General features: G+C 40.9%; 1 protein-coding gene across 1 annotated transcript in view; it reads left to right on the top strand.

Annotated features, from left to right (window-relative positions):
* Positions 1-17,129: 17,129 nt before the first annotated feature.
* NOBOX (NOBOX oogenesis homeobox) overlaps positions 17,130-22,527 on the top strand; it is a 10,576-nt gene continuing 5,178 nt past the window's right edge. The window contains exons 1-2 of the mRNA XM_034648729.1: positions 17,130-17,182; positions 21,780-21,847. Coding sequence (XP_034504620.1) covers positions 17,130-17,182; positions 21,780-21,847 — 121 coding nt within the window. The remainder of the gene's footprint in view (positions 17,183-21,779; positions 21,848-22,527) is intronic.

Raw genomic sequence — 22,527 nt, 5'->3', positions numbered from 1 at the left:
GGGTGGGGGAATGGGATAGGCCGGTGATGGGTAGTAAGGAGGGCTCGTATTGCATGGTGCACTGGGTGTTACATGCAACTAATGAATCATGGAACTTTACATAAAAAACTAGGGATGTACTGTATGGTGACTAACATAATTAAAAAAATAGTATTATAAAAAAAAGAAAAGAAAAGAAATGTGAGACCCCTCTCAGACAGCAGGGAATGGCCAGAAGGTGGAAGAAAAGCCCCGTCTTTCTGGTGAGAAGACTGAACACACAAAACTTCACGGTTACAAAATGTATGGTCATGTGATTGTAGAACTGGTGCCAGATGAAAGATCATATGGAACTTCAGGATTGTCAGAAACTGGGAAGAAGGAACCAGATATATATTTGGTGACCGAAAGAGCAGGCTACATGAGACACGACAGTGCTCCCCTAAATAGTCCATTTTCTCCCCCACTTCCCACTGCCCTTGCAATTAATCAGGGCCAGATACTTGTTCAGGGTAACAATATAGGGGCACAGAGGATGGGGTGGATTTCAAGCTGAGGGAGCTGAGAAGCCTCCACTTCTGCTGGCAGGTCTGAGCAACAGGATGTGCTTTCAGGATTATGGGACAGTGAGGGGCGCCTGGGTGGCACAGCGGTTAAGCGTCTGCCTTCGGCTCAGGGCGTGATCCCGGCGTTACGGGATCGAGCCCCACATCAGGCTCCTCTGCTGGGAGCCTGCTTCTTCCTCTCCCACTCCCCCTGCTTGTGTTCCCTCTCTCACTGACTGTCTCTATCTCTGTCAAATAAATAAATAAAATCTTTAAAAAAAAAAAAAAGGATTATGGGACAGTGAGATGGTAGCTCACGTCCCCAAGCATATGGAGCAAAATGCCCCACTGACCAGTGCTGGACATGAAGAAGACAACTAAGCCTTCTTGTTTCTAAGCCCTGGGATTTTAGGATCTTTTTTTTTTATTGTTATTTTTTCAGAATAACCAATCTTATAACCTGTCCTATCCACTCTGCAATCTTCTTCCCCACCCCCACGCCCCAGTAAGGTTCACACTGTACACATCTTCCATGGATGGCCCTTTCCATATAAACACTAATCATTAGTCTCCAACGTGCCTAAACAATTTGCAAAACAACAGTGCAGTCACTCTAAGTCACTATCTACCTTGTGCTTTTGTCACTCCTCCAGAAAAATTCTTCCAGTGGCATGATGGAGAAATTTAAACTACATTTGGCAAGAGAATGTTGGAGAATATTCACAGTGCCCCTCAGGTTTTAGGGACAGTGTTCCAGACGACTCAACTTTTCAAAGAAATAGAATTTCTTTCAATAAAACAAGTTACCCAGTTCTCCACCTTGTTCAATAGGAATTTGGGTATTTTACAGTTTATAATCCCACCAATCCCCTGGTCTCCTAGAATCCCCACACCTTGACCATTTTCTCCTGTGACCAGAAAGAATCCTAGGCCATTCAGCCTTGTTAAATGAGTATCAAATGTTCCAAAGTTTTCTGGGCCCTGTCACACAAAGTCTTTACAGTTTGAGCAAAAGTAGGATTATGCTATAGGCCATATGGGGCCCTATATTTGAGACGGGGATTAAAAGAAAACATATTCACTGGTTCTGGGCATCTAAGATGCTGGCTCTCTGATGTCTCCAAATCTAAAACTCCTTTAGAGTTGCATTTGACTATTTGCTTTTCCCCAAAGCACCCCATTTTTGCAACGCTAAGCATTTAGAATGTTATGATGCAGAAGGATGCTGCACTGAAGTTATAATCTAGTTTGTGAATGAAGAATATGAATAAAGGTTATCTTTGGACCTGTAAGTATTATGTTAAGTATTGGGAAGAAAAAGGAGAAACAAAAGGGGAAATGTATGGAAAAGGGGGGCAGGCATGGGAGGGGTGTGCTCAGGAGGCTAGGAGCCCAAGAGGGTATGGAGGGACAGTTAAGTCCTGTTGAGAGTTCCAGATTTGTAACATCATTCACTCTCCCCTACCAATAGAGAGCCCATGCTGTACCTTTCTCCAAGCTAAATCAGGTGTGTCCCCCCCCCCAAATTCTATGTGGGATAAATCACATTATCCCACTTACAGTCACACATGCTTAAGAGAAATCAAATTTGAATGCTGAGTTTCACTAAAACTGTTTTCAACCAGGTGAAGTTGTTAAACAAATATAAACTTTCAGCAAACCACCATCCTAAGCTAATGAAAGACACAATTGTGAGTAATCTGACATGTCAGACCTTTATGGGGACCAAACCATAGACTCTTTTCTGACCAATGAACTTGCATCACATATAGACTTATAGACTCATCCTGTTCCATTCAGAGAGGAAGTTTTCAATCATTACTTAGCATAACCATCTTGACACCATTCCAGTGGAAAAAAGCCCCTTAACCCCCCACTTTCACACCCCCACTCCTATTAACTGTTTAGTGAATGTTTTCAGTGTTATATCTTCCTTTGCCTGGCAAGCAAGATAATAAACTCTTGGGTTGTTGTTTTTTTCTTTATCGTCTCGTAGGCTTTGTTTTATTTGATGACACATCTGATTACCCTTCTCCATCCTGATTATGGAGGTAGGCATCCAAAATGTTTGCCTTTCCTAAATTCTCAGCTTTTAAGAACAGTTGAGAATCCTGAATCTCCAATATACATTATCTTGATTGCGCACGTCCAAGGCAATTCAAGGGATACCTGTGTCATAAGTATCTAAGATACTGGCCTTCCATCAGTGCCCCTGATAATTAGAATTATCCTGATTCTAATGATCTCTCAGAGTTGAAGTTGATGCTCTGAAAATAATTATATTAACTCCAGGGAACTCCTAAAGAAAACCTACTCCTACACTTACTTCTCACAGAAATCACTCACAGAACTCCACCATCTGTGAAAAAGAGAGAGAGAAAAAAATATTGGCTATAAATTATTTTAATGGTAGAATAATACCCTAGACGGGAGCCAGCACCTGCTCAGCATCCTCACTGATAAACATAATTTGGAACACCTGCTAGCCAGTGGCAGCTATTCTAGTCCAAGTTTTATTTAGTTTGTCTTTTTATCATTCCCAAGTTTCTCAAATAAGCAAGCCAATAACTATCTTCAGAAAGCAAGATTATATGCTGTGACAGGACATTCATTTGCCGAGTAAACATTTGCCAAGAACCCACTATGAGTAAGGTACTGGGCTAGGCTGAGAAATGAAAATGTGAATAAGATGTAGAGGTTACTGCCCTCTAGGAGATTAAAAGACTTCAGTCAGGTGTAAAAGTCCAAATAAGAATCTCCATAAAAGTCTCTTTAAGTGCATGAGAGAGTCATATTCTGAATGGTGTAGGAACACAGCAGTAGCTATGAATACCAACTTGTGGAAAAGTTTAACAGAAGAATTGACAATAGGGTTAGGTCTTAAAGAGCAAGCAGAATTTGGTCAGATAGGGGATACATTGGAAGAAGGTCTTTCTAGGCAGAGACAAGAGCGTGTGCAACATACTGAGGATGAAGAAATTTGGATATGATGAAGACTTGGCAAATTTTTTAATTAAGTGGGTGAAATTGGGGATAGAGGCTGTCATGAAATCAGCTTGTAAAGAACTGACTATGCTAAACTAGGAGTTTGAATGTCATAGTGTAGGTAGTAGAGAGCTAACTGAAATTTAAAAAGTAGTTTCTATGTGTTTCCATTCCCAGCCAATACGGAGTAACAGATACAAGATTTACCCTATCATCAAAAACAACTAAAAACTATACATATATATGCAACAATGATTTTCAGACATTGGACAACAGCCAATGCAGGACAGTCATTCCTGAGAAAAAAAGAAACAAATGAGCCTGAACCCTGTGATTACTCCAGCATACTGTCTGGATGAAAAAAATCTCCCAATTTGATAGCTACTACATATGTACAAAGCCAAGAAGCTATATGAGCCCTAAGTACAAGAAGCATAAAGAAAATGACATTAAGAAATAACAACTATACCAATAATACCAAAGAGTAACAATACCACAGAAATACAAAGGATTATCAGAGACTACCATGAAAAATTATATGCCTACAAATTGGACAACCTGGAAGAAACAAATAAATTCCTAGAATCATATAATCTTCCAGTCCAGAACATCTGAACAGACTAATTAGCAATTAAATTGAATCAGTAATCAAAAAACAAACAAAAAGTCCCAATAAATAAAAGTCCAGGACCAGACGGCTTCACAGGTGAATTCTACCAAACATTCCAAGAAGAGTTAACACCTATTCTTCTCAAACTCTTCCAAAAAATAGAAAAGGAAAGCTTTTAAATTCATTCTACAAGGTCAGTATTGCCCTAATACCAAAACAAAAAATGAAAATCACAGGCCAATATTTCTGATGAACACAGATGTGAAAATCCTCAACAAAATACTAGAAAACAGAACCCAACAATACATTAAAAAAAGTCATTCACCATGATCAAGTGGGATTTATTCCTGGGATGCAAGAGTGATTTAGTAATCATAAATCACTCAAGGTAATACATCACATTACAAGAGAAAGGACAAAAAAATCATATGATCATCTCAATAGATGGAGAAAAATCATCTGACAAAGTTCCCTTCATGACAACAACTCTCAATAAAGTAGGGTTAGAGAGAACATACCTCAATATAATAAAAGCCATATATAAAAAACCCACAGCTAACATTGCACTCAATGGTGAAAACTGAGAGCTTTTCCACTAGGATCAGGGACAAGAGAAGGATGTCCACTCTCAGCACTTTTATTCAACATAGTATTAGAAGTCCTAGCCACAAAAATTGGACAATAAAAAGAAATAAAAGGATCCAAATTGGTTAAGGAAGAAGCAAAACTTTCCTATTTGCAGATGACATGATACTATATATAAAGAAACCCTAAATATTTCACCAAAAGGCTACTGAAAAAGGTAAAATTAATTCAGTAAAGTCACAGGGTACAAAATTAATACACATAAATCTGTTGCATTTCTAAACATTAATAATGAAGTAGCAGAAAGAGAAACTAAGAAAACAATCACATTTAGAATTGCACCAAAAGGAATAAAATAGGAATAAACTTAACCAAGGAGGTGAAAGAATTGCATTCCAAAAATTATAAACATTGATGAAAGAATTTGAAGATGACACAAATGGAAAGACATTCCATGCTCATGGATTGAAGTGCCAATATTGTTAAAAAGTCCATACTACCTAAAGCAATCTATAGATTTAATGCATCTATATCAAAATGCCAACAGCATTTTTCACAGAACTAAAACAAATAATCCTAAAATTTGTATGGAACCACAAAAGACTCTGAATAGCCAAAACAATCTTAAGAAACAAGACCAAAGCTGGAGGTATCACAATCCCAAGTTTCAATATACACCATAAAGCTGTAGTAATCAAAACAGTATTGTACTGGCAAAAAAAGTAAACACACAGATCAATGGAACAGAATAGAGAGCCCAGAAATGAACCCACAGTTATATGGTCCAATTAATGTATGACAAAGGAGGTAAGAATATACAATGGGGAAAAGATAGTCTCTTCAACAAATGATGCTGGGAAAACTAGACAACTACATGCAGAAGAATGAAACTGGACCAGTTTCTTACACCATACACAAAAATAAACTCAAAATGGATTAAAGACCTAAATGTAAGACCTGAAAACATAAAACTCAGAAGAAAACATAGGCAGTAATTTCTTTGACATCAGCTATAGAAACATTTTTCTAGGTATGTCTCCTCAGACAGGGAAACAAAAGCAAAATTAAACTATTGGGACTACACCAAAATAAAAACATTTTGCACAGTGAAGGAAACCATCAACAAAACAAAAAGGGCAACTTACTGAATGAGGGAAGACATTTGCAAATGACAAATCTGATAACTGGTTAATTTCCAAAATATATAGAGAATGTATACAACTCAATACCAAAAAATAAAATAATCCAACTAAAAAGTGGGCAGAGGGCATTAACAAATATTTCTCCAAAGAATACATGCAGATGGCCAACAGACAAATGAAAAGATGTCCAACATCATTCATCATCAGGGAAATGCAAATCAAAACCACAATGAGATATCACTTCACACCCATCTGAATGGCTAAAATAAAAAACACAAGAAATAACAAGTCTTGGTGAGGATGTGGAGGAAAAGGAACCCTCGTGCCCTATTGGTGGGAATGGAAGTTGGCACAGCCAATGTGGAAAATAGTATGGAGGTTCCTCCTCAACAAATTAAAAACAGATTCACCATATTATCCGGTAATTCCACTACTGAGTAATTACCCAAATATGAAAACATAATTCAAAAAGATATATGCCCCCTTACGTTTATTCAAGCATTATTTACATTAGCCAAGATATGGAAGCAAACCAAGTGTCCATTGATAGATGAATGGATGAAGATGTGGTATATGTATACAATGAAATATTACTCAACCATAAAAAAGAGTGAGATCTTGCCATTTGCAACAACATGGATGGATCTAATGGGTATAATGCTAAGTGAAATAAGTCAGACAGAGAAAGATAAATATATGATTTCACTTACATGTTGACTTTAAGAAAAAAAACACACAAACGAAGAAAAAAAAAAAGAGAGAGAAACAAAAAACCAGACTCTAAAGTACAAACAGCTCTTTTGCACATAGCAGGTGGGAGGTGAGTGGGAGAGGAGTGAAACAGACAAAGGGCATTGAGAGTACACATCTTGGTGAGCACTGATTAATGTACAGAATTGTTAAATCATTATATTGCACACATAAAACTATTATAAATATGTTAATTATATTTTGATAGGAAAGAGGTGAAAACTACACTAAGGTACATCAAAATCAAGCAGTGATCAAGAGAAAATCTTAAAATCAACCAAAGACAAAAATGTGACACATGCATAGGAATTATGGCAGACTTCTCTTCAGGAACAATGCAAGACAGAAGACAGTGGACCAACATCTTTAAAGTACTAAAAGAATAAAAACCATCTGCCTAGAATTCTATATTCGGTTTTCAAAAATGAAGGCAAAATTAAGACCACTCAGACATATAAACACTGATAAGCTCATCACCACGAGAAATGTTAAAGGAATTTCTTTAATATGGAAAATGATACCAGATGGAAATCTTTTTTTTCCAGAGCAACGAACACTTATAAATGATGAATATGTAAGTAAATATAAAACACTATTTTTTCTTATTTTAAAAATATTTTAAAAGATAACTGCCAAAAGCAAAAATAATACAATGTATTATGGAGTTTATAACATGTAGAAGGAAAATGTATGACAACAATAGCATAAAGGAGAGGAGGGGAGGCACAAAAGCACACTATTGTAAGGTTCTTATATTTCAGTGAGGAGATAAATCACTTGAAGTTAGATTGTTATAATTTAAACATGTATCCTATAAGTCCCAAAGCAAGCACTAAAAAAGCCAATAAAATTTTATAAATTAATATTACCATTAATAAGCCCACATGAGATAATATTGAATCATAAAATAATACTTATTCAAAAATAAGACATAAAAAGAGGAAGAGAAACCAAGAACAGATATGATGAAGAGAAAACAAATAGCAGAGGACAGATTTAAATTTTTTTTTTAATTTTATTTATTTATTCGACAGAGATAGAGACAGCCAGCGAGAGAGGGAACACAAGCAGGGGGAGTGGGAGAGGAAGAAGCAGGCTCATAGTGGAAGAGCCTGATGTGGGGCTCGATCCCATAACGCCGGGATCACGCCCTGAGCCGAAGGCAGACGCTTAACCGCTGTGCCACCCAGGCGCCCCTAAACCCAAACATAGCAATAATGACATTATATGCAAATGGTCTAAATACCTTTAACTAAAGGCAGAGATTGTCAGATTGCATTAAAAACAACAACAACAACAAGATCCACCTATATGCTACCACAAGAAACTCACTTTAAATATAAACTTGTTCACACTCCTCTCTGAAGACTGCACCCCTGGCTTTAGCTCTGTAGTTCTGGCTTTTGCTTCCCCTCTGAAAAGCCACAGCCTCTGGTGAATATGGACTTTACCAAAGAGTCATGTCAAGTCTCACTGTGTTCTGTACAACAAGCACTAAAATGTTACATTTTATTCCTAGCTTTTGGATTCTTCAGTTGTCAAAATGGCCAACACTTTCAGGAAGCATTCCAACTTGCTGGCCTTACCAAAAACCTGTTATGTATCAGACTGTGAATTATCAGAAACTACAATTAGTGCCATGTAATCTTTCTTTCTCCCTTCCAAATAAAAGGCCCATATTAATAGTTCATTCATTCATTCATTCATTCATTCAATAAATCACTAACATTTATAAGTTAGCCACTAAGCTAGATGCATACACAGGTATATATTGGCATAGTTTCTGTACCCATGGAGCTTAAAATATAGTAGGGACACTCTTTAAACAAACAAAAATATAATTATATGTTAAAAGTTGTAATGGAGAGGTCTGGGAAGATGGTGGAGTAGGAGGACCCCAACTTCACATCATCCCACAGATACAGCTAGACAACATTCACTAGATAACATTCACATTACACACATGTAAATAACCCAGAAAATGATCCTAAGACTGGCAGAACAAACTCCACGACCAAAGTTAGAAGAGACCACAAAGGAGAAGGTGAGAAGGGCAAAGACTTGGTTTGGGAACAAAACAGACAGTAGCCATCCACAGTCAGGAGGGATCCGGGTGGTGGAGAAGGGTGAAATATAGACTATCACACCTGGGAGCCCACATAGGGAACACAAATACCCATAACATATGGCTTTGAAAGTGAGAGGGGCCAAATCTGAGTTCTTACAACCAGCAGGACTTAAAGCCTGGAATTTTAAAAATCAGTGGGCTCTGCTCTGGGAGAACCTGGAGGGCATTAGGAAGCAGAATCCCTGCCCTGAAAGAGCACAACAAACAGCCAGCAGAGATACAGTGTAGAAGCAGCAGATTGGGAAAACTGGGGGCAGATGGGAAGGAGAGTTATTTACTCATCTTAGAGAATATCCTGGAGAGGCAGGGATCACAGGGAGGCCCCTCCAGGAACAAAGGAGCTGACACAGGTCATTTCCCTTGCCTACTCCCCAGCATAAATACACGACCACCTGGGGGAACTAGCACGGCACCAATACTCACTACCTAACTTGCTTACACCAAGCCCTGTTCTCCCTGCTCTTAGGCAGATTAGCATGAGGGGCCCCTCCCCCAGAAGACCACCACAAACCTCAACAGCACTGTGCCTCCTGACTCATGCCTTTTGCAAGGCCTTGGTTCCAGCAGTGGTGGTGGTGGCTGGTCTCATTACACAAGCAGACCAGTGCATACCTTGTTAAAATGCTCCCCATCCAGCTAGGGACAAACTGCCACAACAAGCAAAAAGAGCCTCTGCAGACAATGGGACTGAGGGAAAAAAGAAGCCAGGACTCAATACCAAGGTACATGTAACACACATAGGAAACATTCCCTGAAGTGCCAGGAGATGGTGAACAGGGACAATGCACTGCAGGGCACTATAGGACCTCTTCTTTAAAAGGTCATTACCTTGCGGAACAAGAGATGTAGCTGACTTTCCTAACGCAAAGAAACAGACATAGGGAGTTAGACAAAATGAGGAGACAGAGGAATATGTCCCAAAAGAAGGAAGAGGACCAAACCACAGCTAAAGACCTAAGTGAAATGGATGTAAGTAATATGCCTGGTACAGAATTTAAAGTAACAGTCGTAAAGATACTCACTGGACTTGAGAAAAGAGTAGAGGACATCAGTGAGGCCCTTAACAAATAAATTTAAAAAAAATCAATCAGAGATGAAGGACACAATAAATGAAATTAAAAATACACTTGCTGGAATACATAGCTCGCTAGAGGAAGGAGAGGAATGACTTAATGACCTAGAAGACAAAGTAATGGAAAGTGATCAAGCTGAGCAAATCAAAGGAAAAAATTATGCAAACTGAGAATAGTCTTAGGGAACTCAGCAACTCCATCAAACATAATAACATTTTCATTATTAGGATCCTAGAAGAGAGAGAAAAAGGGACAAAAAATTTACTTAAAGAAATAATAGTTGAAAAATTCCTGAATCGGGGGAAGGAAACAGATATCCAGTCTAGGAGGCACAAAAATTCCCCCAAAATATCAACCTAAGGAGGTTCACACAAAGACACATAGTAATTAAAAGGGCAAAAAGTAGTTACAAAGAAAAAAATGTAAAAGCAACAAGAGAAAAGACGGTTTCATACAAGGGAAACTGCATAAGGCTATTAGCAGATTTTCATCAGAAACTTGGCAAGCCAGAAGAGAGTGGCATGATACATCCAAAGTGCTAAAAGGGAAAAATCTGCAGTCAAGAATACCCTATCCAGCAAGGCTATCATTCAGAATAAGAGAAGAGAGAGTTTCCCTGATAAACAAAAAACTGGAGGAGTTTATTACCACTAAACCAGCCCTATAGGAAATATTAAAGGGGGACTTTCTGAGTGGAAAGGAAAGACCATAACTGAGAGTGTTAAAAAGCAAAAAAACACAAAAGCAGTAAAAATAAGTATTTCTGTAAAAATAAGTCAAGGATTCATAAAATAAAAGAATGTAAAATATGACACCAATCATGTAAAACGTGGGCAGGGGAGGAGTAAAGAATGGCTTCAAACATAAGCAACCATCAACTTAATACAGACTACTTAATGCACATGTTATATACAAACCTAATGGTAACCACAAATCAAAAACTAGTAATAGATATGTAAAGAATAAAGAGAAAGGAATGCAAATGAATCGCTAAAGAAAGCCAACAAACAATGAAAGAGAACAAGGATCTGAAAAAAAAAAACCTACAAAAACAGCCATAAAATGATAAATAAAACAGCAACAAATACATACCTATCAATAATTACTTTTAATGTAATGGACTAAACACTCCAATCAAAAGACACAGGGTGACGGGGTGGACAAAAAAATAAGACTTGGGGGCATCTGGGTGGCTCAATCAGTTAAGCATCTCCCTTTGGCTCAGGTCATGACCTCAGGGTCCTAGGATCAAGCCCCGTGTTGGGCTCCCTGCTCAGCAAGGAGTCTGCTTCTTCCTCTCCCTCTGCTGCTCCCCCTGCTTGTGCTCTCTCTCTCTCTCAAATAAATAAAATCTTTAAAAAATAATTTAAAAAACCCCAAGACCTACCTATATGCTGCTTACAAGAGACTCATTTCAGACCTAAAGACACCTGAAGATTGAAAGTGAGGGGATATAGAAACATTTATCACACAAATGGTGTCAAAAGAAAGCCAGCATAGCAATAATTATACCGGACAAAAGAGACTTTAAAACAAATACCATAACAAGAGACAGAGAAGTACACCACATAATCATAAAAAGGACAGTCCAAAAAGAAGATACAATTGTAAATATTTGTGTACCGATATGGGAGCACCCAAATACATAAAACAGTTAATAACAAACATAAAGGAATTAATTGATAGTAATGCAATAAGAGTAGGGGACTTTAACATCCCACTTATATCAGTGGATAGATCATCCAAACAGGAAATCAAAAAGGAAATAGTAGCTTTGTATGACACACTGGACCAGATGGACTTAACTGATACATCCAGAACATTCCATCCTAAAACAGCAGAATACACATTCAAGTGCACATAGAACATTCTCCAGAATAAATCACACATTAGGCCACAAAACAAGACTCAACAAATTCAAGAAGATCGAAGACCTACCATGCATCTTCTCTGAAAACAACACTATGAAACTATAAGTAAACCATAAAAAAGAAAAATCTGGAAAGTGCACAGATACATAAAGGTGAAATAACATGCTACTAAACAATGAATGGGTCAACCAAGAAATCAAAGGAGAAATCAAAAACTACACAGAATCAAATGAAAATGAAAACACAATGATCCAAAATCTTTAGGATGCAGCAAAAGCAGTTCTAAGAGGGAAATTTATAACAAGACAGGCCTGTCTCAAGAAATAAGAAAAACCTAAAATAAAGAACCTAATCTTACACTGAGAGGAACTAGAAAAAGAACAAACAAAACCCAAAACCAGCAGAAGGAAGGAAATAATAAAGATTAGAGCAGAAATACATGATATGGAAACTCAAAAAGCAATAGAACAGATAAATGAAACTAGGAGCTGGTTCTTTGAAAAAATCAACATTGATAAACCTTTATCATTAAAAAAAAAAAAGATGACCCATATAAAAAACAAAATCACAAATGGAAGAAGACAAGTAACAACCAACACCACAGAAAAACAAACAACTGTATAACAATATAACAATATTATGAAAAACTATATGCCAACGAATTGGGCAACCTAGAAGAAATGGATAAATTCCTAGAAACATACAACCTACCAAAACTGAAGCAGGAAGGAATAGAGAATTTGAACAGACCAATTGCCAGCAATGAAATTGAATCAGTAATAAAAAAAAAAAATTCCCAACAAACAAAAGTACAGGACCAGATGGCTTCACAGGCAAATTCTACCAAACATTTAAAGAAGAGTTAATACCTAGTCTTCTCAATCTATTCCAAAACATAGAAGAGGAAGGAAAATGTCCGAATTCATTCTATGAGGCCAGTATCACCCTGATACCAAAACCAGAAAGAGCCACCACAAAAAAAGAGAACTACTGGCCAATATCTCTGATGAACGTAGACACGAAAATCCTCAACAAAATACTAGCAAACTGAATCCAACAATACATTAAAAGAAATCATTCACCACAATAAAGTAGGATTTATTCCCAGGATGCAAGGGTGATTCAATATTCACAAATCAATCAACATGATACATCACATTAATAAGAGAAAGGGTAAAAACCACATGATCATTTCAATAGATGAAGAAAAAACATTTGGCAACGTACCACATCCATTCATGATAAAAGCCCTCAACAAAGTGGGTTTAGAGGGAACATACCTCAACATGATAAAGACCTTATATGAAAAACCCACAGCTAACATCATACTTAATGGGGAAAAACTGAGAGCCTTTCCCCTAATATTAGGAACAAGACAAGGATGTCCACTCTCACCAGTTTTATTCAACGTAGTACTGGAAGTCCTAGCCATGGCAATGGCAATCAGGTAAGAAATAAAAAGCATCCAAATTGGTAAGGAAGAAGTAAAACTTTCACTATTTGCAGATGACATGATACTATCTATAGAAAACCCTTAGGACTCCACCAAAATCTACTAGAACTGCTAATTTGATAAAGTTGCAGGGTACAAAATCAATGGACAGAAGCCTGTTGCATTCATAGACACTAAGAGTGAAGCAGCAGAAAGTGAAATTAAGAAAACCATCTCATTTATAATTACACCAAAAATAATAAAATATCTAGGAATAAACTTAGCCAAAGAGGTGAAAGATCTGTACTCTGAAAACTATAAAACATTGATGAAAGAAACTGAAGATGACACAAAGAAATGGAAAGACACCCTCATGCTCAAAGACTGGAAGAACAAATATTGTTAAAATGTATATACTTCCCAAAACAATCTACACATATAATGCAATCCCTATCAAAATACCAATAGCATTTTTCACAGAACTAGAATAGTAAAATCTGTATGGAACCACAAAAATCTTGAATAGCCAAAAGCAATCTTGAAAAAGAAAAACAAAACTGGAGGTGTCATAATTCTGGACTTCAAGTTATACTACAAAGCTGTAGTAATTAAAAGAGTATAGCACTGACATAAAAATAGACACATTTATCAATAGAACATAATAGAAAACCCAGAAATAAACCCACAATTACATGGTCAATTAATTATGATAAAGGAGGCAAGAATATGCAATGGGAAAAAGACTTTCTTCAACAAACGGTGCTGGGAAAACTTGACAGCTACATGCAAAACAATGAAACTGGACCGCTTTATTATACCATACACAAAAATAGACTCAAAATGGATTAAAGACCTAAATGTCAGACCTGAAACCATAAAAATATGAGAGAGCAGTAATGTCTCTGACATCAGCCCAAGCAACATTTTTCTAGATATGTCTCCTGACACAAGGGAAATAAAAGCAAAAATAAACTATTGGGACTATATCAAAATAAAATGCTTCTGCACAGTGAAGGAAACAGTCAACAAACGTAGAAGGCAATCTTCTGATGGGAGAAGATAATTGCAAATGACATATCTGATAAAAGGTTAGTATTCAAAATATATGAAGAACTTCCACAACTCAAGACCCAAAAAACAATCCAGTTAAGAAACGGGAAGGAGGCATGAAGATGCATTTCTCCGAAGATACCCAGATGGCCAACAGACACATGAAAAGATGCTCAACATCACTCGTCGTCAGGGAAATGCAAATCAAAATCAAGATGAGGAATCTATCACCTCACACCTGTCAGAATGGCTAACGTCAAAAACACGAGAAACAGCAGGTGTTGGCAAGGATGTGAAGAAAAAGGAACTTCCTTGCCTTGCTGGTGGGAATTTGCAGACTGGTACAGCCATTGCGAAGAACAGCATGGAGGTCCCTCAAAAAGTTAAAAAATAGAACTATCCTATGATCCAGTCATGGCACTACGGGGTATTTACCCAAAAATAAAAACAAACAAACACACACTGATTCAAAAGGATACATGCAGTCCTGTGATTATTGCAGCATTATTTATAATAGCCAAATTATGGAAACAGCCCAACTGTCCATCAACAGATGAATGGATACAGAAGAGGTGTGAATATATATATGTGTGTGTGTGTGTGTGTATATATGTATATGTACGTACGTATGTATATACACACATACACAGTGGAATATTACTCAGCTATAAAAAAGAATGAAATCTTGCCATTTCAATGACATGGATGAAGCTAGAGAGTATAGTGCTAAGTGAAATAAGTCAGTCAAAGACAAATACCATATGACTTCACTCATAAGTGGAATTTAGGAAACAAAAGAGCAAAAGGAAGAAGAGAGACAAACCAAAAAACACACTCTTAACTACAGAGAACACACTGAGTGTTACACCCCCTCCCTCTGGGAGAAAGAAGCAATGGGGATTAAGGAGTACACTTGTTGTGTGAGCAGTGGGTGTTGTATGCAAGTGGTGAGTCACTCTATTGTACACCTGAAACTAATATAACACTGTATATTAACTATACTGGAATTAAAATTTAAAAATTAGTCAAATTTAAAAAGAGTTGTAGGGGTGCCTGGGTGGCTCAGTCGTTAAGCGTCTGCCTTCGGCTCAGGGCGTGACCCCAGAGTCCTGGGATCGAGCCCCGCATCGGGCTCCCTGCTCCGCTGGGAGCCTGCTTCTTCCTCTCCCACTCCCCCTGCTTGTGTTCCCTCTCTTGCTGGCTGTCTCTCTGTCAAAAAAAATTAATAAAATCTTTTTTTAAAAAAGGAGTTGTAATGGAAACAAAGAGAAAATATTAGGAGGCAGGTGTAAAGTAGACAGTGTGGCCAAGAAGCCCTCAGTGAGGGAGAACATTCAAGCTAAGATGTGAGGAGGAACTAGCCACAACTAGAATGAAGACCACAATTTCCAAGCACAGGAATAGCCTATGTAAGGCCCCGGGATGAGATTCAGCTGGATCCGAAGGAGTGGATCCTGCAGGGCTATAAGAAGTTTGCGTTTTCCTCTAAGTCCAGTGGGAAGTCATGCCAGCACACCAATAGAAGAGTGACATGTGGCTTAGTGTACATTTTCAGTCTACTGTGCAAACCTGTGGAGGAATGGATGATAGCCCAACAGGAATGGAAACGAGGAGACAAGGCTAGGGAACTGTCGCTTAGGGACAGGCTGGGGAGGGACGGGGCCCGGACCACGGTGGTGATGACCTGGAGATGGAAGGTGGCAAGTGGAAGTGGCGGCACTATTTTGACAGTTTATACATCAGCTGGGAGGGAGGCAGGGAAATCAAGGGTGACTCCAACTGGCAGGGTGGTACAAAAATAAAGAGGACTGGGGTGTCACAAGCTCTGGGGTGGGAATCAGGAGTTCGGTTTGAGAAGTCTGAGAGGCATCAGTGTTTGACTTGTCACATGAGCCCAAATCCACAGAGAAGCCAACAGATCGGGCCTTGGAACAGGATCTCTAAGAGGTCAGATCAGAAATTAGATCCCTGGACTCAAGATGTATGTAACAATGTCTAGTTCATCTCTCTTTCCACATATGGCTTTTCCCATCTCTGTTGCTCTTTTTCCCTCTCCCTGGGCCTGCTCTGGCAGCCTGCCTAAACTCCAGGCGGCCCAAAGCACACACTCCCTTGCACCAAGTTAAGAGCTCATGCAGCAACCCAGTTTGGAAGCCAGAGACGGTCAGAAGCCTTCTGCAAACCGAGACTGCGTTTAGCAGCCTATCTGGTTCCATTGCTCCCTGGTCTTTCTGACAAACTGAATGACAGGTTTTGCAGGCCTGATTATTTCTCAGGTAATCAATCTCATCTCCTATCATTTCACTTCTCTACCTTACTATATGCGTGCCTCGTATTTCCCCATTTGCCCTTCCATGCAAAGGAAGCCTTTCCCAGCTTCTAATCCACACTAGTGATCTTGCCCTTGATTGATATCAAGCACGAGGACGCACTTAAAGACAAGGGCAGGTCATATGCAATCACAAAGCCTTAGAATTGTCACCTTAATGCTAGTGGACCTAAAAATTTGGAGTCCCCAAAGGGCAGAGGAGCCTGCTGACCATGACATGTTCCCACTTTTCACACTATTCACCAGACCTGGAGTGCACCTCGGTCGTAGGGGACAAGGAAGTCTTCAAAGCCCAGGAGGGCACGAGTCCATGCCCCAAAAGGACCAGTAGAACTGTAGGAACCACACTCTGGCCAGAAGACCAAGCTTTCTTCCTACTAAGGTCTCTGGGCAGAGCACTTTTTCCCAGGAGCTACTGACCCAGACCTGAACACGAGAAAAGTCTGTCAAGCCACCGGCAGAGGTGGAAAATACCAAAGGAGGAAAAGGATACCAAAGGAGGATATGCACCATGTTCAGGGACTCTTACTCTGATAAAAGCTGCCTTGCTGGTCTGTCAGGTTTATGACCTCAGGATCCCGGACTCCTCCTTTATGATCAACACTTCAGCCCGACACCTGCCAGCCTGGCTACCTGTCTGTTTCCGCACAATGAACAGCTCGCAGCTCCTCATGGGCTTGGGACTGTCAAAACCATGGACCAGGTATACCAATCACTAACTGGAAGAGATTTTTTTTTAAAAAGTGTGTAAGAGAAAAAACTAGAAGCTTTATTTCAAATTTGCTTTTTAGTTTTGAAAAATGTAAGGCTTTAAGTTTTTTCCAACAGGTGGAGAATGAATCGCAGTCACTCAGTAAATTCTGAAACCTGATGGAACTGTGTGACTGAGGGAAGAAAAGACTCAAAATTACATATGGAGAGTTACAATCCTGGAGAACATATGTAAAACACAATAATGGTAAAAATGTTATGAGGAACTATACAAACTGTTAATAACTGAGGTTGTTGTTTGACAGGAAATTGTTTCTCCTTTTCTAATTCTTCAGGATTTACCCATATTTTCCTAATAAATCTGCACTCTTATTAACAGAGACATTGCTATTGTTTATCAATTTTTTAAAAATTCACTTTAAGTAGAGGCGCCTGGGTGGTTCAGTCAGAGCGTGGAGCCTACTTAAAAAATAAATACGACAAAATTTATTTTAAGTAGGCTCCATGCCCGGTGGGGGCTTGGACTTATGACCCTGAGATCAAGAGTCACATGCTCTACGGACTGAGCCAGCCAGGCGTCCCTATTGTTTTACTTTTTAAAACAAGTTAGACATAAATTCCTCGACTTTCCTATTCACAGCCCTGTTAAAGAAATAGATATAATTTAAATCTAAATATTTTAAAACTGCTGTCAACAAAAGGTTAGTAGTGCCTCTATACACAAAATGTTATTTCTGTGAATTTAATGTAACTAAGTCCAGGAGAACTGCATTTGTGATCAGAACACTGGGATCAACAATAAAAAAATTTTTTGAGATAATTGTATATTCACATACAGTTGTAAGAGATGATACAGAGAGATCCCATGCACACATCACCCATTCCCCCTCAACGGTAACCTTGTACGTAACTATAATACACGATCACGCCAGGAGACTGGACGTTGGTGCCAGCCACAGACCTTACTCAGATGCTCCCAGATACGTGCTCGTCTGTGCATGTGTATGCAGATGCCCAGTTCTAGGAAACCGTATCTCGAGTGCAGATTCATGTGACTGTCACTGGCCAAGCTTCAGAACATTCCCACCGCCGTGGCTCCTTGAATAGACAGGGCCACTGCTCACCCTCCCTCTCCTGCTCCCTAACTCCTGCCAGTGGTGATTAACTTTTGGTCAATGAACAATTATTGATCCCTCACATGCAAATCACTGTGCCAAGCACAAAGGACTGTGACAGAAATATAAATAAAATAAGTTGTATAGTCTAGTGGTTAAGAGGACAGGTAAGAACCAGACTAACTGGGTTCAAGTGTTGGGTGTGCCACTCACTGGCTGTGCGACCTTGGAAAGTACCCAAGCTCTACACCACAGTTTCTTCCATAAAATGTGGCTAATAATAGTACCTCCTAGGGTTATTATGAGGATTCAGTGGGCTGGTATTTGTAAAGCAAGCAGAAAGTGCCTGGCATGCAGAGATGTACATAACACTCAAGAACTCACAGCCCAGCAGAGAACCTGCACAACTCTAACCAGGTCAGCCTGTGTTGAGTGTGGGAATATCAGTGCAAACCCAGCGCAGTGGGAGGACGTGGGAGGGAGCTGCTCACTCCAGCTGTGGAAAGCTGAGGTAGGCTTCACAGAAAAGAGAATGTTTGGGTTGGGCTTTGAAGTATGAGTAAGACTTTGACAGAAATAAAAGGGAAGGGACGGTGTTTCATGCCCATAAAACGACATGACCTGTGGCCCCAGGCAGGAGAAGGCAAGAGCCATTCTGAGAGAGGACAAGGTCTGAACAAGAGCCTGTGAGGAGACTGAAGGGGCGGGCAAGGAAGTGGCTTCGGACGAAGTCTGAGGGAAGGTGGAGGCCAGGTTCTGAGGCATCCTGAATGCCACGCACTAATTACCACTAAAGTCTGCGATCCTGGAGTCAACTAGCATAGAGAAGAAATTGTTCCAAGAAAGCAATGCTCCAGAGCACCGGGACGAGACAATCGGAGCAGATGGGAAAGTACTTCCTAAATCACAAAACCCAGCAAGGTGGTTTATTATTTCTGCAGCCTGATTCAAAACAATTGCAGTGGCAACCTCGCGTCTCAAGCGTGGTCACTATTCTTGGTAGAAGCACGAAAGCTTGAGTGTTTGGGGCACAGGGATTAGAGGTTATTAGGCTGACTCATGCCAGAACCTGTGTTCTCCCTGCAGGGCAGATTCCCCCCTCCCCCAGCCAGGTGTTCTCAATGCCCCAAACCCGCAACCTCCAACTGTCCTCTCCTGGGATTTCCAAAGAAAGCCACTGGGCACCATCAGCTTGGGCCCACAGTGTCTATCTGATCATCTGGCCCTTTGTTCTCTTCAGGCTCAGGTGTCCTGGTCCTTGAACCTGCGACTGGCTCCTGCTGCCCTCCCTGCCTTGGACAGGCGCCTCTGCTCCTGATTGTTTCAGGGTCCTCACCGCCCTGTGTGCTGTCACTCTGCTCTCTCCCTGTCCAGGGCCTGTTCCGATTACTGTCTTTCACAACCGTATTCTTGCCTCTCTGGTCCCAGGCCTTCCAGTGACCTTTTGCTGCCTCTGCCTGGGTGTGGCAGGTGGGACGAGAGCATATTACCCTGCTTGTGCTTTGACATTTTTCTCAACCAGCCACCTTCTGGTTATTTTTCTCACCATAGAAAGAGAAGAAGGACAAAGAATGCTTATTCCACTGGCCTAACCTAATGGTCCGGTCAGTTCCACACAGACTGAGAACATGCCTGATGGCCGTGCTTAGTAGCACCAGACGTGTTTCTCTTTGTCTGTTATTCTCCTATCCATGAGCACAAAAAGATGTTAGAATAAAGGATTCTTGGTAAGAGGGTGGTGGTGGTGGTTTATAACTTGACTCTGAAAACTAAGAACCCCCCCAAATGAAAAGAAACCCTTCCCTCTAAGCAGGGTTGAGCCAATGAACTTGTCTGAACATCACCAAGATGAAATCTAACCAAACCAGACTTAGAAATAATCATTCCCAAGCACTCCCAAAACAACACGTTCTTCCCTCCCTATAAAGAGGGGTCTTCCTCCCCTACCTCCTGCCCTTGCAGCTGATCTGAGAGGACTTTTAACAGCCTGCACCATCAATACAACCCCTTCCCAAGGCAAAACCTCAAAATGTTCTTCTAAGCCTCAAGAGGCCAAATTCCCTCACAGCGATGAAATCAAATTTTCACGTAAATAGACAAACAGTATGTCATTTGGGTGGGGGGGAAAAAAAGGCTACACAACGGCCAGCCAGGAATAGCAACAAAGAAAGAAAACTTAAATTTTTCTAATGTCCTAGTCCAAGCCCAACGAATTCAACTATTTATGCGTTTAGAAAAATGCCAACATCTTCAATTCCCTAAAACACAGAGCAAACGCTTTTATACGATTAGACCTTGAATCTTGTTTAAGGGTAGTGTTCAATCCGTGGGTGATTTGAGTCTTTGCTTTTCTGACCTTCTCCCAGGCAGAGGGCAACCAGACAGCAAGAGGAAATACAACAGAAATGATAGAGAAGAATGATTTTTTCTTCATTTAAGGCAGGAGTATCTATTAATTAAGTGTGCTGGCTTCTCACTGCTGCAGACACCTCAGTGAAGGTCAAAAGGTCATTTTTCCCCCACGCAGGCCCCCACCCCACTTTCCCCACTCTCATCCCCAGGATGGTTTTAATTGACTTTGTTTTTGAAAGGTCTAGGAGTGTCTCGAACTCTAACATGAATAAAAATCACCTGAGGGGCTTGTTACAATGGCTAGTCCTTCTCTAGACCTACCAATTTAAATTTCCGGGAATGGGGCCTGGGAGCCACATTTTGTGCAGATTCCCTAAGAAATTCTGATCTAGGGGAAAGTTAGGAACACTCCTGAGAAACAGTAGGTCAGGAGAGAATAAAACTGGAATACTTTGGGCGTGGGAAGCAGGCAAGCTAAGGCAGAGAGAAAGGGGCCAGGATTTGCAAGGCTCCTGCCCTATTAGGGAGCTTGGTCTTTACCTCCTGGGCAGGCAGAGGCCGTTGCAGGGTTTTAAGCAGGGCTGGGGCAAGGTCAGCTGCCTCTTCTTTTAGCCTTCAGCTCATAGCTCATGTGTCATCCTCACCTTCCCTGCTCCCTCAATCCTAGGCCAGGAGAGATTCCTGCCCCTCTGGGCTCCTAAGAGCCCGTGCATGCTCCTAACTCACCACTGACCGCCCTGTATTGACAGAGTCCATTTACCTACAGAACTGTTCGAATCCCCTCTATACCAGTAAGCTTCTGCAGGCAAGGAATTGACTTGTGCACGGGGCCTGACATGCAGTAGGCGTCCTATAAATGTTTAACTAAGTTGATTATTGTGTTCCATTTATAACCATATCACCATCTGGGGGTCCTGGTAGACAGCAACCTCACTGCCCCCTACGCCCTGCTCACAAGGCCCCCAGTGCTTCCTTTCCAGCTGAGAAGCTGGGCCCTATTTCTAAACCTCTCATTTATCAGAGGATATTAGTTTTATAGGGGTCGGACTGAAATATCAGATTCCCCAAGTTCTGATCATATTGTCATGAAGTTAACCCGTTTTATATTTTTATGTTTCAAAGAGCACGAAAGCTCTGGCAGCTCTCCCCAGTCCTCAAAGGAATGGAGGCCGAGGAAAACGAACACATAGGTGATTACAGCAGGAAAGCACGTGCTGTCCAGACTCTTTTTCAGTCTTAAAAGCAAAACACCTGGATTCCGTTCTGGACCACCCCCCCCCCATCCCTCACCCTCTCCCTCACCCCATTCCCCAGCTCCCAGCACCTGTTTCAGTCTGGCCGGTGCTTTCCACTCAGGGTCAGACACGGACCTAGGCGGCCACGAGAATTTTAAATTCTGTATAAATTTGTTGAAAGGTACCAGAAACGTGCTATGAACTAGGACTTACAAACATCACCCCTGTGAGAGCTCCCTTCGGAGGCTCCCCGGCATTCTCAGAGAATCAAACTGGAACAGTGGGGGGGGGGGGCGCGACCAGGATCCGGGGCCCTCTGGGCTCCTGAGCACCTCGCGTCCCCGCACCGGCCGTCGTGCCGCTGGCTTACCCCGCAGCGCCGCTCCTTCAGCCTGCTCCTCCTCACGCGACGCCCGCTCTGTGCTCGCAGGACCCTCGAGTCAGAAGGCGTCTTGGGGGCTCGTTCAGCTTGAGGCGTGGAGGAGCCTCAGCGAGCCCAGCGCGTGGGGCTCCAGAGTGGCCTTCGCCCCGCTAGCACGGGAGGGCCGGTCCCCGCGGCGCCAGCCCTCGAGGCCAGCCGGGCCTGCGCGGAGCGGCGGGCGCCCGAGGAGAGAGGCGGCGGGCCGCACACCTGG

Source organism: Ailuropoda melanoleuca, chromosome 1 (genome assembly GCF_002007445.2).
Source record: "Ailuropoda melanoleuca isolate Jingjing chromosome 1, ASM200744v2, whole genome shotgun sequence".
Classification (NCBI taxonomy): domain Eukaryota; kingdom Metazoa; phylum Chordata; class Mammalia; order Carnivora; family Ursidae; genus Ailuropoda; species Ailuropoda melanoleuca.
The sequence above is the reverse complement of the archived record's forward strand: the minus strand, read 5'-3'. Positions and strand labels throughout refer to the sequence as shown.